Below are 14906 nucleotides of genomic sequence, written 5' to 3'. Positions count from 1 at the left end.
AGGAACCCACCTGTTTCTAATTGTTCCTCCGAGTCAAACCCACCCCAGGGAGCTGGCACTTGAAGGCCCATTGGTTCACATCCCTTCTGTCACTTCACATAGCTTCCACTGTCCCATGATTGAGAGTTAATATTTAACATCATGTCCTCAAAAGGCTATCGCTGGTACTCAGTTCAATCCCTGACCCCCAATAACTTAAAACATTTTTAGGTGTTTGCGTTGGCGTCTGTATGAGTGTATGGCCTGTGTGTGTAGGGGCTCAAGGAAGCCGGAAGAGGGGTGCTATCCCCTAGAACTGGAATTATAGGCAGTTGTGAGCTATTGGACATGGTGTTGGGACCAGAGATAGGGTCCTCTGGAAGGGCAGTAAGCCTTCTTAACCACAGAACCTCCCTTCTAGCCCCACATTTAACCTTTTCATTGCTTCCATGCCCATCTGAAAGTAGATTGTGTATTGCTTTAATAACAATGTCTGTTGTTCCCAAGCAGAATGTTCACTCCATGAGGAAAATACTTTTGCCAGAATTTCTCTGGGACACGGAACAGCTTAGGCATAGTGCAGGGGCTCAAAAATATCAACTGAGGAATGCATAGATATCGTAAGGGTTATGAGGCCCTTGTGTTAGAACTTGACATAATACTTGGCCTAATACAAGGTTAGATTTCAAAAAAATGTAAGTTGTTATTAGGCCCCCAGTAACATCAAGGCTCTATTTACAAAGCCCCTTTTCTAATTTAGGTGGGAAGAATTTTGGTCTCTTGCGTATAAGAAGTGGTTAGTAAGAGGGCAGTGAATGAGGAGAACCTCAAGTTGTGTAGTTGATCTGGTGTATTCAAAGACCAATGAAACCATCCTTGTTCTAAAAAAAATTAAACCTTTTTATTAGTATATTTATTTTATATATAAAAGAAATACAAAAAAAGAGAAAGAAACACAAAGAAAATGCTTTTATGGCAAATCGGATTTGTCGGTGCCTTCAGCTTGTGCTCCAGGCTCCGGCCCACTGGGTGTTAACAAAGTCCGCCGGTTGTAATGTCCTTTGATGATGCCTGTGTTGCTGTTCTCATTGAGTAGTTGCTTCTGCCTTTGCCGGTTGAGAGACTGGACAAGGCCGAGGACAACTGCAGCCAGAGAGTATTGCCCGGGCAGTCTTCTTGGGGGCAAGATGAATGGGTTGGGTTGGACTCTTCCGAGGAGAAAGTATGTTTTGATTTTTCCTTCTTGCTCACTGATCCCCTTCACATAGATCTCTCCTCGATAATCAAAGGCAAAGCCCTGGTCCTTCAGGATAAGATAAGTCTCCTCTGGAACTTGGATCCGGCCACTCACCCCTGTGCTGTCCATTCGACTTGCCAAGTTCACAGTTTTACCCCAAATGTCATACTGTGGTTTCTTAGCGCCAATCACACCTGCTACCACTGAGCCATGGCTGATGCCTATGAAAGAACACAAAAGAGCAAGACGTAAGGTAGAGGAAGAACAGTTAGGTGTCTGGACATACCAGGAAGTAATAGATTATGTCACTTGGGGGAATAGCATAGTCCAGCTCCTACCTCAGTGAGTGACCTGGGTGAGTTGTTTAACTTATGTGAACCTCACGTCACCTATCTATGGGTTGGAATATGAAAGTAAGTTCATGTGAAGAAATATGAGTAAAACCACTGCCAGAGAGTGATCAACAGAAGAGGCTCGATCCCACATGCACATAGACTTATCCTGGATGTGGGATGATCAAAGTGCTGACCAGGACTCAGGGCCCTGGGATCTTTTGTGGCTTACACAGTGCCCTGAGAGCTTGGGCAGACCATACATACACACTATATATACTACGTTATACATGCACGCATACACTACACACTATCTAGGGCACTACACTATACACTATCTACTACACTATACACACAGACACATACACTGTGCATTATACCCAACAATTTATACATACATTTAGACATTACACACTATACACAACACACACACACACACACCAGCTGGAGAAGACGCAGGAATCACAATGACAATTAGCTCTTTAAAACCTTGAGAGACATTATGTCATTTGACTCTCATACGATTTCTGTAAGGTCACAGGCAGTGGGGGTGATCATGCAGGGTCTAGCCAGCACAAGAGAAAGCTGAGGCAGAGAAAGTCTTGGCGTTGTGCACAAAGTCACAGAGTTGGCTATAACAGAAATGGAACACAGACTGAGACGCTCAGTCCAGTGGGGATTTAAAGCTTCCCATTCTGAAGATCGATGAAACGACACCGGCTGTTTAATATGTCACATCAAGGGGTAGCCCTGATCTCACCAATGTCTTTGGAATTTACTTAGACCATTTCCCTTTTCAGGGCTAATATTCTTTTTTGATTCTTGGTTCAGTTGTGAAGTCAATGATTTCAGAAAAGGACAAGAGATTGATGAGAACTGTGGGATCAAGCCTTCAAACATCCTATCCATAGATCAAAACCATAAATATAAATCCTTATTTCAAAGAACAAAAGCATGTGGCATTCCTCTGATCTGAAGAACAGATATTGATATTTCTTTAAACCTCTGCCTTTCTTTTCTTGCAGGCTGCTAAGGGAGAACCTAATGAAATAAAGTGGCCCATCAGTTACAGCACGAGGACAGCAGCAAAAGTTTTTTTTTTTTTAACTGTCATTGGGTAGCCTGAATGCCGTTCATCTCAGAGTCAGGCTCATTGAAGCTGCTGCTGGCATGCCTGCATGGCTGTACGTGTGATGTTAGGCTAGTGACTCTGCTTTAGGATCGAGTGTCTTCATCTACAAAATGCAAATGTGAGCTAGAGCCTGTGCTCTCAGCCTGGACTTCTGGAGGCTCCTGAAAGCCCAGAAGAGATGAAGGAGAAATGAACAAATCATGCAAATACGGAGGATTATTATTCAATCGCAGTGATTACTGGGTGGCTACTTTGATCAAGGAATGTCTGTCCCTTCCATAGAAGGAGATTGCATGGCTGAGAAACTGCTCCTTTCTACCTGTCTCTGGCACGATACAGTATGTGATAGCCTCAGAGGTAAAATCCTGCTTTTTTCTGAGGCATTATCCAGAAAAAGCAGTGAGTAATACATTGACTACCAGCTTTGAGTAGCAATTATGTGATTCCTGGGTCATTAGCTGCCTTCCTAAGCATGCCTTTGTATAGGTGGCGAGAATGCTAGACAGATAAGTTGGAAAGGCCAGCCTAGTGTTTGCTTTGTGCTTCTGCATGGAACAGAATCCTGCCTCGCTGCCAGCATCTAGGACAAGGAAGCCCAGAAAGGCCTGAGTTGACTCCGTTCCTGTCCTTGTCAGGGTCATACAGAGTCTCATGCATTTTGCAAGCAAAAGCTCTCCTGGCTGGATGCCCAGGACAGGGAGGGGCTGATGGAACAAAGACACTTGGCTCAATGAAGTCTCCACCTTGAGCTGCAACTCACCAATTCGGAGTTCAAAATTGTTGAACGAATGCTTGTTGATCTCCTGTATGCTTTCGGCCAGGGCAAGAGAGAAGTCAGCCAGGGCACACAGGTGCCCCCATTTATCGTCACATTGCTGGAGAGAATATGAGAGAAGGATTCATTCAGGTTTACAGACGTTTGATATCTCCAGCAAAGGTTTTGCAATCTAACCCCAACTGCACACTCCTTTTGGAGGAAACAACTATGGAAGAGAGTCCCTAGACTCTCAAGCCATCAGTATCCGAGAAACATAAGATCTCAGAGGATTCAATTAACACTATAGTCTGTGGTGGCCGTCACATCTTTCCTTCACATCGGAAGTTTGCTGCATTATGGATTCCTGAGTATGCACACTGCTGTGCATGTATTGGATCAACGCCCATCTGAACGTGTTCCTATCCTTGTACATGGAGACTTTCCAGTCCCCAAACTGTCTGTGAGTCTGAAATGCTCACAGCATTCAGTTAAGTGACTTTCCCATGCATACTTGTGAAATCCCTGAGAGACGTGCAGAGTGAGCCTCTTTACCACTGTTTCCAAATCTGTAAAGTGAGGCGAAGCTTTGTTGGTCCTGTCTACCTCTTCATAGTTGAATGAGATTGTGTGTGAGAGAAGTTGGGACCCTACAGAGATCGGTAGTTCAATCAAAGGCCAAGCATCAGATAAATCTGGTCCTTGTTGTATTCAACATTGTCATTTGGGTTGTAAAGAAGCAAAAGATAAAATAGAAATAAATGGAAATGTTTGTGTACAATAAAACTTTGTTTACAAACATTGGTAGTGGGTCGGATGTGGCCTGGAGGCGCTTGTTTTCTAACTCCTGCTATTGAGGGCCACACTTGTAATACCAGTGTGGGTTTCATCTCACATAGCTGTGCTTAGAGTCTCTCCCTTTAATAAAAATATGCACAAAAAGCTTAAGTGCAATCATGACTTAATGAGGACTTCATCTTCCCCATGATATTGATGCAAACTCATAACACCTGCTGAGTTATTGCAAGATTACAGGCTTTATATAGGGAACATGAAAGCTATCTCAGATAACTAACCCATTAGTCCCGGAAGGTAGAAGTTAGTATCCCCATCAACACTGGTGCTCATAATTTCCAAAGCTACTACCCAACCCCCAACCTATATCATTACCTCTACCACCACCACCACCACCACCACCACCACCACCACCACCACCACCACCACCGCATAACAGCTTTTGAAGGTTAAAATGAAAGTAAGAATAAGAAAACGGATAGGTATTAGGGGTTTTTGTGATATCCACAGCTAAATCAGAGTCAAGGTATTTCTTTGTACAGATTTTTGTTTAAACAAACAGAGAAATTTAGAATGAAGCCTGGAAGATTTTTAACAGAAAAGCAGCACCTCATTCAACAAACCTCTTTTCCCAAGAGTGAATGTCACCCCGTAACCATGAGAGCCAAGTTTAGATTTCCTTACCGCTGTTCGTCAAGCCATCCTTAGCATAGGACAACAGTCAGGCACATGCACAGGTGTGGCGAAGTCCAAGGAGACCTTACCTGTTTCTCTGGTGACAGTCCTGAGACAGCCATGTATGTGCTGCCAATGGTCTTGATCTTCTCTATGTCTTGAAACCGGTCCTCCCCAAGCAGCTGCAATGGATCCAGGTCATGGTGTTAGTCCTTGAGTTCACACAGCTGTGTAAACTCAAGGAGGCTCTCAGAGCCTGGAGCTCCTGAATATGGGCCCTGCACCCACCATGGGGAAAGGCCTAACTAAAATGGTTGAGTAGCTTTGATGTGGCGTCTTTTCTCTCTGAGGGTCACACATTCAATCAGTCAAACCATGTTTATTAGCATTTACTAAGTGTCAGACGGGTGTGTCTAAATTCTCTTGACTGTTTCAGTGAATCCTGGAATAACCAAGGGTATTTGATAAGCTTCAATAAGACATAAAGATGTTCCCCAATCAGTCAACAAATCTTTTGGGGTTTACTTCCAAGCATGTACTTAGAATGTTACCACTCTGACTTTTCCCTGACAGTACCCTACTCTAAGTCACAGGTTTAAGGCATGGTTAGCATTCAGTTGTGCCCACTGCTATCCTTGCTTCCTCTCCCCCAGCATAGAGGCCAGGTGACATTATTTATGAGTGAGTCAGAACATGCCCCTGCCTAGTGCAGAACCCTTCAGTGCCTTCTAAATCTACAAAGAGCCAAAGTCAGTTTTCAGTGAGCCCAGCAAGACTTTATAAAGGGAAGGAGCCATGAGCCTCTGAAAGTTAAAAAAAAAATAGCAAGAAATAAATTCTTCCCTGGAGCCTCTAGATCAGTGGTTTTCCACCTTCCTAATGCTGCACTCCTTTAATTCAGTTTCTTATGGTGTTGTGACCACCAATCATAAAATTATTTTTATTGCTACTTCATAACTATTTTTCTGCTGTTATTATGAATCATAATGTAAACATATGATATGCAGGATATCTGATATGTGACCCAAAGGGGTCACAACCTACAATTTGAGAACCATTGCTCTAGAGGGAACAGAGCTCTGCCAAGACCTGATGTTAGCACCTTTCAGTTCTCTAACACTTTGCCTCCTTTTAAGATCATAAAATTCATAGGGTCTCAAGTGCTGGACTTGCATAGGCAGATGTGATAGATGAAATAGGCATGAATTTATGTCTGAAGGCTGGAATCTCAGACAGCAAAAGAATGGGGTGGGATCCAGCTGTGAGTTCAAGGACAGCCTGGTCTACAGAGTGAGTTTCAGGACAAAGATAAACAGAAAAACCCTGTCTCAAAAAGCCAAAAATTGCAAAATAAAAATAAAAGAAATAGAGATTAATATAAAGCCATGTAAAGATGAAAAATACACAGAGAGTCAGGATACTGTATGTTATTATTTTCTCTTTGAATTGTTTGAATGCTGAGGAAGGAACAACAGCTGCCAAAAGATATTTGTTTATAAATGCTGCTGAATTAATCCAAGATAGGTACTTTGAAAATACCTTGACTTTAAAATTGAAGTCAATAGGTATGTTACTTTGGAGAAGAGGTTTTGCTTTTGTTTCCACAGGAAATGAGAGGCTGTGGATTCATTCTAAATTAAGAAAAATCAGGTTTGATCAAGGAAGACCACTTGAGAAATCTCTGGTAGGAGCAGATGGCTCAGATGTCTATATCCAGAACAGATTCAAGACTGCTGCCTGAGATGATCAAGCCTCACAGGATATGCCAGTCGTGACTTGATGATAATTATAAATTTTCTTTAGGTCCCCATAAGATTATCAGTGTCCCCAACCAGCAGGAAGTAGCCTGGAAAACAATGCGCACATTCTCCAAAATTGAACTATGGATATTTTTCTTTGTTTAGAATGTTGGTTACAAGTTGTTATGGATAATGGTCAGGAGAAAAGCTAAACAAATATTAGATTCAGATTCTTGTTCCTTAAAAAAAGTGTGTGTGTGTGGGGGGGGGGAAGTGTTGTGGGACAATGGTTTGTAGCCTGTCAATTGTATTTTAATAAAATTCTGATTGGTCAGTAGCCAGGTAGGTAGCATAGGTAGGACAACCAACAGGAAGTAGAGGCGGGAAATGAGAACAGGAGAATTCTGGGAAGAAGAAGACTTATTCTGTATTCCATACCCAACCACAGAGCAAGCAAGAGGTATCTACCTCACCGAAAAAGGTACCAAGCCATGTGGCTAACATAGACAAGAATAATGGGGTAATATAAGTTATAAGAGTTAATAAGAAGCCTGAGCTAATGAGCCAATAAGTTTATAGTTAATGTAGACCTCTGTGTGATTTCTTTGGGACTTAACGATTGTGGGAACCAGGCAGGACACTCTGAGATTTCACATATATATATGGGATCATAATATGCAAAACTCAGTAGCAGAGAGTAGAGTGGTTGTTAATAGTAGCCATCAGAGAGCCAATGTGAAGTGGAGATATGGAGATATAGTTACAGGGCAGAATGTTTCAAGTAGACAGAAGGAGATGTTCTAGAGACCATTGCACACTCTGGTGACTGTGGTGATTTGAAAGAAAATGACCCCAAGGGGAGTGGCACTATTAGGAGGTTTGGCATTGTTGGCGTAGGTGCACCCTTAATTGAGGAAGCAGGTCACTGTGGGAATGAGCTTTGAGGTTTCTTTTGCTTCACTCAGTGCAACACTCAGACCACTTCCTGTTGCCTGCAAGTATAGAGCTCTCAGCTACTTCTCCAGTACCATGTCTGCCTGCATGCTGCCATGTCCCACCATGTTGATAATCAACAAAACCTGTGAATGTAAGCAAGTAACCCACATAAATGTTTTGCTTTACAAGAGTTGCCATGCTTATGGTGTTTCTTCACAGCAGTAGAAACCCTAACTAAGACAGTGACTAAAGTAAATGATGTATTGTATTCTATCTTCAAGAGGTTACATTTCATGTTTTTTTTACCACAATGTGGGGGTGATAAATATGTTGATCGACTTAACTAGTCTGCATTTTATACATTTATCAAGACATCGGTATATTCAGATGAAAATTTAGAAAATCAAATAATCTAATACATGTTTGTGTTTGAAATATACTCTAGAGTTCTGATGCTTAGATTTACCTCATCGAAGTCCGCGATGATCTCATTCAGCAAGCGCAGACATTCCACGCCCTGGTTGTTCATTTCCGTCTGAGAGTAAAAGTCTGCAAATCCGGGAATGGAAGCGAACATCACCCCAACGGCATCATAGGATTGTGAATATAGTTCCTAGGGAAGAGAGGAGGTAGAAATAATCATCAGAGTTCAAGTTCTGCAATGGGGCCACCTGTACATAAGGACCTGGCAGACAGGAATCCTGTGGCAGGACAAAAAATATGAGATCTCAGGCACTATAAGTTAGCAATGTATGTCTCAGGACCCCCAAGCTGCCATAACCAAATGCATCAGTCTGGAAAGATTATAAACCACCAATGTATTTCTTATGTTCTGGATGCTAGTAAGTATGCGGCAGACTTAGTGTATAATGAGGAGCTACTTCCTGGTCCAAAGATGGTCCATCCTAGCTGTGTCCACATGTGCCAGAAGGAGCAAGGAAGTTCTCTTGGAACTCGTTAATAAGCACACTAATCCGGTTGTCATGGTTTGGACACAAAGGCTCTTCCAGCAGCTTCATTGTTAACTCCTTGGTCCACCAGTCAGGGACTGGTGGATCTAGTCATTAAAAGGTACCCTGGATCATGAGGGTTCTGTCTTCATGAATTAACCCTTTTTGTATTGATAGGATGGTGTTATTGGGAGGTGAGGGGGAATAGAAGTTGGAACCTAGTTGGAGAAAGTAAGTTACTAGGGCATGCCCAGAAATATATACCTTAGAAAATTTGGAGGGCTACAAATGTTCCAACCCTTGGATCATTCTCACAGATTCATCACATGATTTATGATAATTAAAAAGACATGTGGTCTTCAACCTCAGCTGAGCCAACACTTCTGAACATTGTGTCTTTGTCCTTGACCAGTTCTATTCTTCTCAATGACTGGTCTAGAGTTTCATCATTCACCTTAACCCACCGCATCACCCTTCTCTGTAGATGATCTTTCTCCCACCTCACTGAGAAAGCTGTGGCTGGGTAGTAACTCTCCTTGGCTTGAGTCCTCATGCATACACATACGTATGTAATCATTCATCCTTTCCCCTTCAACTCCAGCACCTTTACCACCCCTGGTTTATGTCTTACTTTTTTTCTTATGTTTTACTCCTGCCTTCTTCATAATGGTCCCCACTCTCTGTCTTTTCTACGAGAAAGAACAGCATGCCCTGGATCTTGCAGATACTTGTGTCTGTCAACCAGTCTTTCTTATCCTGGCTTTGATAATTTTAAAGCTATCGTTCTCCTCTGTCTATTGCTATTCACAGCTCAGGCTGGAATACAACCAATGGAGTCATTCAAATTGGGAAAATCAGGGTACATGTGCCAGTTCCCATCTTATTGAGCATCCATGTAGCTCAGCATGCTGGCCACTCAGGATCTTGTGTCTCTTGACTTTCTGTGAAATATCTCATTTTCTTATGCTTGTCCTGTTTAAGGATTTACTTTTGAAAAACCTTCTGTTATTTTAAGCATTTTGTTGTGACTCAGTGGATGGTTCACCTTGGATATCTTCACTTGAAAGATCTCATTTCTGGTCAACCTCTCCACCACACACACACATAGCAGTTTCCAAGTTCACATTTCTAGATTAGTTCTTGGTCTTTGATCACCCTGGATTGTTCTCACACTCTGTAAACTCTGATACTACACACTTTGTGTTTTTATCTTTAAAGCTCAGACTTCCTCTGTCCAGTCATTTTCTACTATTAGAAACACCAGAGCTGCAAAATCAACAAAGGGAGTGTCAGTTATTTTTGACTCTTTTTTTATCTTGTCCTGTTGACCTTCTTTTAGTGTTGTTACTAATTTTAAAAGTACGGCTCTTTCCAGTGTCTTACCTGACCATTAATAGGAAAGCTTCCTACTTGAGGGCTTCCTGCCTTGTTCTACTTGAAGACATTCTCCATAGGCCACCTAGAGTGATCTTTTAAAAGGGAAATGTATGATATTGGATACTGAGCACACCCCTCCAGTCTTCACTCCCTCCAGTGGCCCAGAGTTGTTTTCAAAGTAGAGTTCTAACACCATATTGTGGTACATATTCATGGCCTGGATACCACCTGACTCTTTAACCTATAAGGGTCTACAAGAAGTCCGCAATTCTTTGGGCTCCTAAAAACACTAAAGCATTTCTACTTTTGTTTTTGTATTGGCATTGAACTCAGAGCCCGGCACATGTTTGTGCTATTCCATTGAGTTATATTGTCTGCTTTTCTACTTCCATATCCTGTTGTAGGTACCGTCACAGGTATCCTCCCTGAGATTGTCTCTGTGGGTCTTGTGAGTTCTGTCTTTGGCCACAAGAGGGCACTCTGCCCGTTTCCAGTAGCTTTTAAGAGGCAGGGGATTAATATCCCTAAATCACAGGTCCACAAACAGCTGATGGGAAGTGGCATTTTGCATCCTTCTCCTTCGCCCCTAGAGTCTTGTAACTTTGAACTGCCAAATTCAGCTTCCATTGCCCACCTTGGTAGCTGATCTATCCAACAATGTGCCATAAATCAGTGTCTTCTTTCTTTCTTCCATTCTATATTTCCTAGGATCACTGCCAGGGAATTTGCTACTTCTTAAGTTCTTGTTTTCAAGGTTTACTTCCAGAAGATGCCAAATGAAGAGGCAGACAGTTTCCACATTACCATAAAACACATTCATTTCAGCCACCTGTCCAATGATGGGAAATTTCCTTCTAGCCTGAGGTTAGCTGCTTAGCCAAGGAACTTCCTGTTTCCTATCTTCACTAATCATGTAGAGATGCGTTTTGCAGAAACTTCTGGGCTCTTGAATGGGGGCAGGAGGCTGAGCTTAATGCTCTCAAAGTGCTACAGGCAGCTGTGTAATACACTCCTTGCCCCAGCATCTAACATCTAAGTTTTCCTTTAAGCACGGATCCCATGAGGGCGAAACTATGTATATACCACTCATCTTGTGTGTCTTGTGCAGTCCTGTGACAAGATGCGAACCCCACGCATATACTCACAACCAGTTGCTGAGTTAATGACTTCTTGATCTTTTTGGGAAAACATGAAAAAATACGTTCACATGAACCTGATGAGCTATAACAATCCAGCCAAGTTTTCTAATTATCCGCATCTCGCAGATGAGTGAAGTGAGATAGGGGAGCTCTTGTTTTGGGTTATGTAGCTAGCAGTGGAAGAGACAGGGTAGAAGGTTCCAGGGTTCCTTCAGTCCACATATCCATGAGTTCTTCCCCTATCGTGGCCTATGTCACCGATTCATCACCAATCTTGAGTTTGAAGTGTGAATCAATTTAGTTTTCACCCAAAGGGACGCAGGCGGCTGGTGACCAACTGTGCAGAGCTGCAGAGCAGGGAAGAGCAGCAGCAAAAAGGTTCCTAAGGGGAGGCTGCTCATGACTTCATTTTAACCTCTTCCATGACAGCTACGGTCTGATGTCCTTGGGGTTAGATTTTTTACACATGAATTTTGAGGAAGCACAAGTCAGTCCACACAATCTCTATTTGTATTTAAAGATAGAAAAGAGAAAATCTTGCCCCCTGAGATCTACTCCTTAACCATTTTTTTTTTATTCTCCATGTTGTAAATGCCTCCACTGTGCAAAATGGCTGCCCACTAGGGCTTATTTTCATTTTTTAACTTTCTTTTTATTTATTTGTTGTGTCTTTGACATCATCCATCTCCATCACTATCCCTTCGTATCTGCCCTCTGTCCTTGCAATGCCCATTCCCCAAATAAAATAAAATTTAAGTGAAAAAAGAAAAAAAAACCCAGTATGTGCAATAGGATCAGAGCTGATGAGGGAGGGGGACTTGATCGGGGGAGGGGGAGGGAAATGGGAGGCGGTGGCGGAAAGGAGGCAGAAATCTTTAATAAATAAATAAATAAATAATAAAATCTCCACCTCGAACAAAAAAAAAAAGAAAAAAATCTCATCCTCATCATGGAAGTTGTGGTTTGACACAGTGAGGCGCACAGTAAACACTATGTCCTTTTATCTTGGCTTGCAAGTGTTCATTGCACAGTCATTGGTTTGGTTCAAGGCCTCTGGTTTCTGCGACACTATCAGTGCTGGACCCTCACTGGGTCCTCTTGGATATCCTGTTGATCTTTTAGGACTGGCCCCTTCATATACTCTCATAGATCATAGATGGGGTGGATACTGGGGCGGGTCAACTCATAATCTTGGTTCTGGTTCTGGGTCATTGTGGGGTTGGTCAACCCATCAGTTCTCCCTGTCCTGACCACCAGTGTGAACTCTCCAGCATTACCCTGGCAAGTTCACCCCTTGCAGTGACGTACAAGGGGGCAGAGCCGGTTCTCGTACGTTCGTGCCCTCAGGGTTGACTCCCCCACACTTGTAGCATCAGGGCCTGCTCTACCATGTTGCCCAGGAGAGGGGCAGGGGCACCTCTCCACAGTGCTGGAGTGCTGTAGCTGATGAAGGCAGGGACAACTCTACTGCTCTTATGATCTCAGGGCCAGCTCTCTCACCTGCCACAGGCAGGGAGAGCGAGAAGGGGAGGGCATCTCTCTCCCACCCACACTACCGTATGGCAGATGAGAGGCTGGGCCAGCTCTCCCATGCTCACATTCTTGGGCTGGTTTACCTGCACTCCTATCAATAGGGCCAGCTTTTTAAACCGTATCTGCCCACTGGAGTTCTAATGAATCCTAGCCCCTCCCATACCCTTCTCTTTCTTTCCATTTCTCAGTCTTGCCAACATTCAGAACGCTCTGATTTCTTATTTTATTTTTACATGTGTTTGTGTATATGTGATGTGTGCCAATGTTTGCATGCATGCACATTTGTCTGCATGAGTACATGCTTGCATACTGTGGACATGGGGGTGTAACATGTGTGTGGGGGCATGAGGCGGATACTTGGAGTTTTCACTGAGCCTGGTTCTCTCAGTTGAACCGAGAGATCAACAATGTGTCTGGTCTTACTCATCAGGTTTCTCTAGGGATCCCCTCTCTCTGCTTTCCAAGTGCTGTAATTATCTCCATGCCCATGTGGCATTTAAGTGAGTACTAGTTATCCAAGTTAAGTGAGTGCTAGTTATTCAAGATCTGTTCCTCACACTTGCATGGCAGGCGTTTAACCTACTAAACATCCTTCTAGCCACTGCTCTCATTTCTTAAAAAATAAAATTATGGTAACACTGAGCACTTATATGCCAGGCACATCACAGAACACTTCCCGGATCATCTTACTTAATGCTCACAATAACTGCTTGAGGCAGATATAATCGAAGTCTTTATTTTATCTATGGGAGGATGAGAGAGGTTGAGGTTAAGTATTTTGCTTAAAACTCATCGTGATTAATGGGTAGAGCAGAAATTTATAACTGGAGAGTCTGACTCCAGAGCCCAAGCTACTAAATAATAATAATGTGTTCATTTAGGAATGATGGCAATACTAGCCATGATAAACATGAAGAAATATTACAACTGCTTAGCTCATTATTTGAATGGTAAGTTGGTTTAACGTTGGGGGAATCTATGCTAGACAAAAAATACTGAACTTGAAGAAATATGGACTCAGTTCAGCTCCTGACTGTTGCATCTACGGGAAGTGAGAAGAATGGGAAAAGATGGGTGGGAGCCACTTCTCCTCTTGGCTGGATGCCAACTGGTGCAGAGAGTGTCCAGGGACACTAATATACATGAAGACAAATGCACAAGCTCAGGCTCTCAGGTGACGATGGCTTAGATACACACGAGGCCAAAACGGTATCCTTTGTTTCTTTTCAGGAATTAGAACCAGAACGGCTTGGTTTACCTACTCACTGGCTGACACAAAACATGAAGAGTGATGTGTCCCCATCTTCACAAGGGACATGAAGGGGAACCCATACTCTTGGGCTTGCCACGTGGGAGGAGAAATCTTCTTCATCTTGAACACAAAGAGGTCCTTGGGGAGATAACATCAGCAATGCCTGCCACCGTCACCGCGGCTCTTCTCGCTGTATCCGCCACAATTAGATGAGGTGGAAGATTTTATAGGGACTTTTCCCAAGGAAATCAATGTGGAAAAAGAGATGACAACCCCTGAAGGTGTGGTCACAGGACCTTAGGCAGCAAGGTGGACTCTCTGACCTTCATTCCTTCAAGTGTGAAAGTTTTCTGACTATGTCTGTGCTTGGCACCTGGTCACAGTGAAATGCTCCCCTCCAGTTTGTTATTTGTCCCAATGCACTGCAGCTGGCTGTGGCCTTGTCACTGGTTCTGGTAAACTGCTTTCACCCATGTCCCTTTGGAGATGGGGTGGAAACAGCTTTGCACAATTGCTGCCTATTGTGGATAAAACTGACCTGTCCATAATGGGCTCACGTCCTGAGCCAGCCAATAGGACTTTGGGAAGTGACTGGATGTGGAGGGTCCTAACCTAACTGATGGGTCTATACTTTCATAGATTTGTATTGCAGAAAGTAGGAAGTGGGCCATTGGGGGATGTATCTAGACATGCATCTTATCCTCTGCTACTTACTTCTTGCTTTTTTCCTAACTGCAGAAGTAAATAGTTCTGTTCTACCATGTGCCTCTATGATGGTCCTCTGTGTTGCTATAGAATTCATGGAGACGATCAGAATGAACTGAAAATCCTGAAGCTGGCAAGACAAGCATGTCCTTCCTTAAGATGCTTTGTTGTGGGATTCCCCCCTGTATGCTGTGAATATCATTGGTTAATAAAGGAACTGTTTTGGGCCTATAGCAGAGCTATAGGGGAACAGAGCTAGGTGGGGAAAACTAAATGGAATGCTGGGAGAAAGGAGGCGGAGTCAGAGAGAAACCATGTAGCCTGTCAGAGACAGACGCTAAAACTTTACCCTGTAAGCCACAGCCATATGG

At 43.1% G+C, this 14906-nt stretch overlaps 1 protein-coding gene across 3 annotated transcripts in view; it reads right to left on the bottom strand.

Moving 5' to 3' along the window:
* Positions 1-896: 896 nt before the first annotated feature.
* Positions 897-14906, bottom strand: part of Adcy8 (adenylate cyclase 8) — a 208214-nt gene continuing 194204 nt past the window's right edge. For 2 of the 3 annotated variants that reach the window (XM_005354548.3, XM_026782726.1), the window contains exons 14-17: positions 8046-8192; positions 4994-5086; positions 3441-3555; positions 950-1437 (exon numbers count right to left, since the gene is read on the bottom strand). In XM_005354548.3, coding sequence (XP_005354605.1) covers positions 950-1437; positions 3441-3555; positions 4994-5086; positions 8046-8192 — 843 coding nt within the window. Of the gene's footprint in view, positions 1438-3440; positions 3556-4993; positions 5087-8045; positions 8193-14906 lie in introns of all 3 variants that reach the window. The other variant, XM_005354547.2, reaches the window with a different exon arrangement.

The sequence above is a fragment of the Microtus ochrogaster genome, chromosome 15 (genome assembly GCF_000317375.1).
Source record: "Microtus ochrogaster isolate Prairie Vole_2 chromosome 15, MicOch1.0, whole genome shotgun sequence".
NCBI classification, from domain to species: Eukaryota; Metazoa; Chordata; class Mammalia; order Rodentia; family Cricetidae; genus Microtus; species Microtus ochrogaster.
This window is presented reverse-complemented; position numbering and strand designations above follow the sequence as displayed.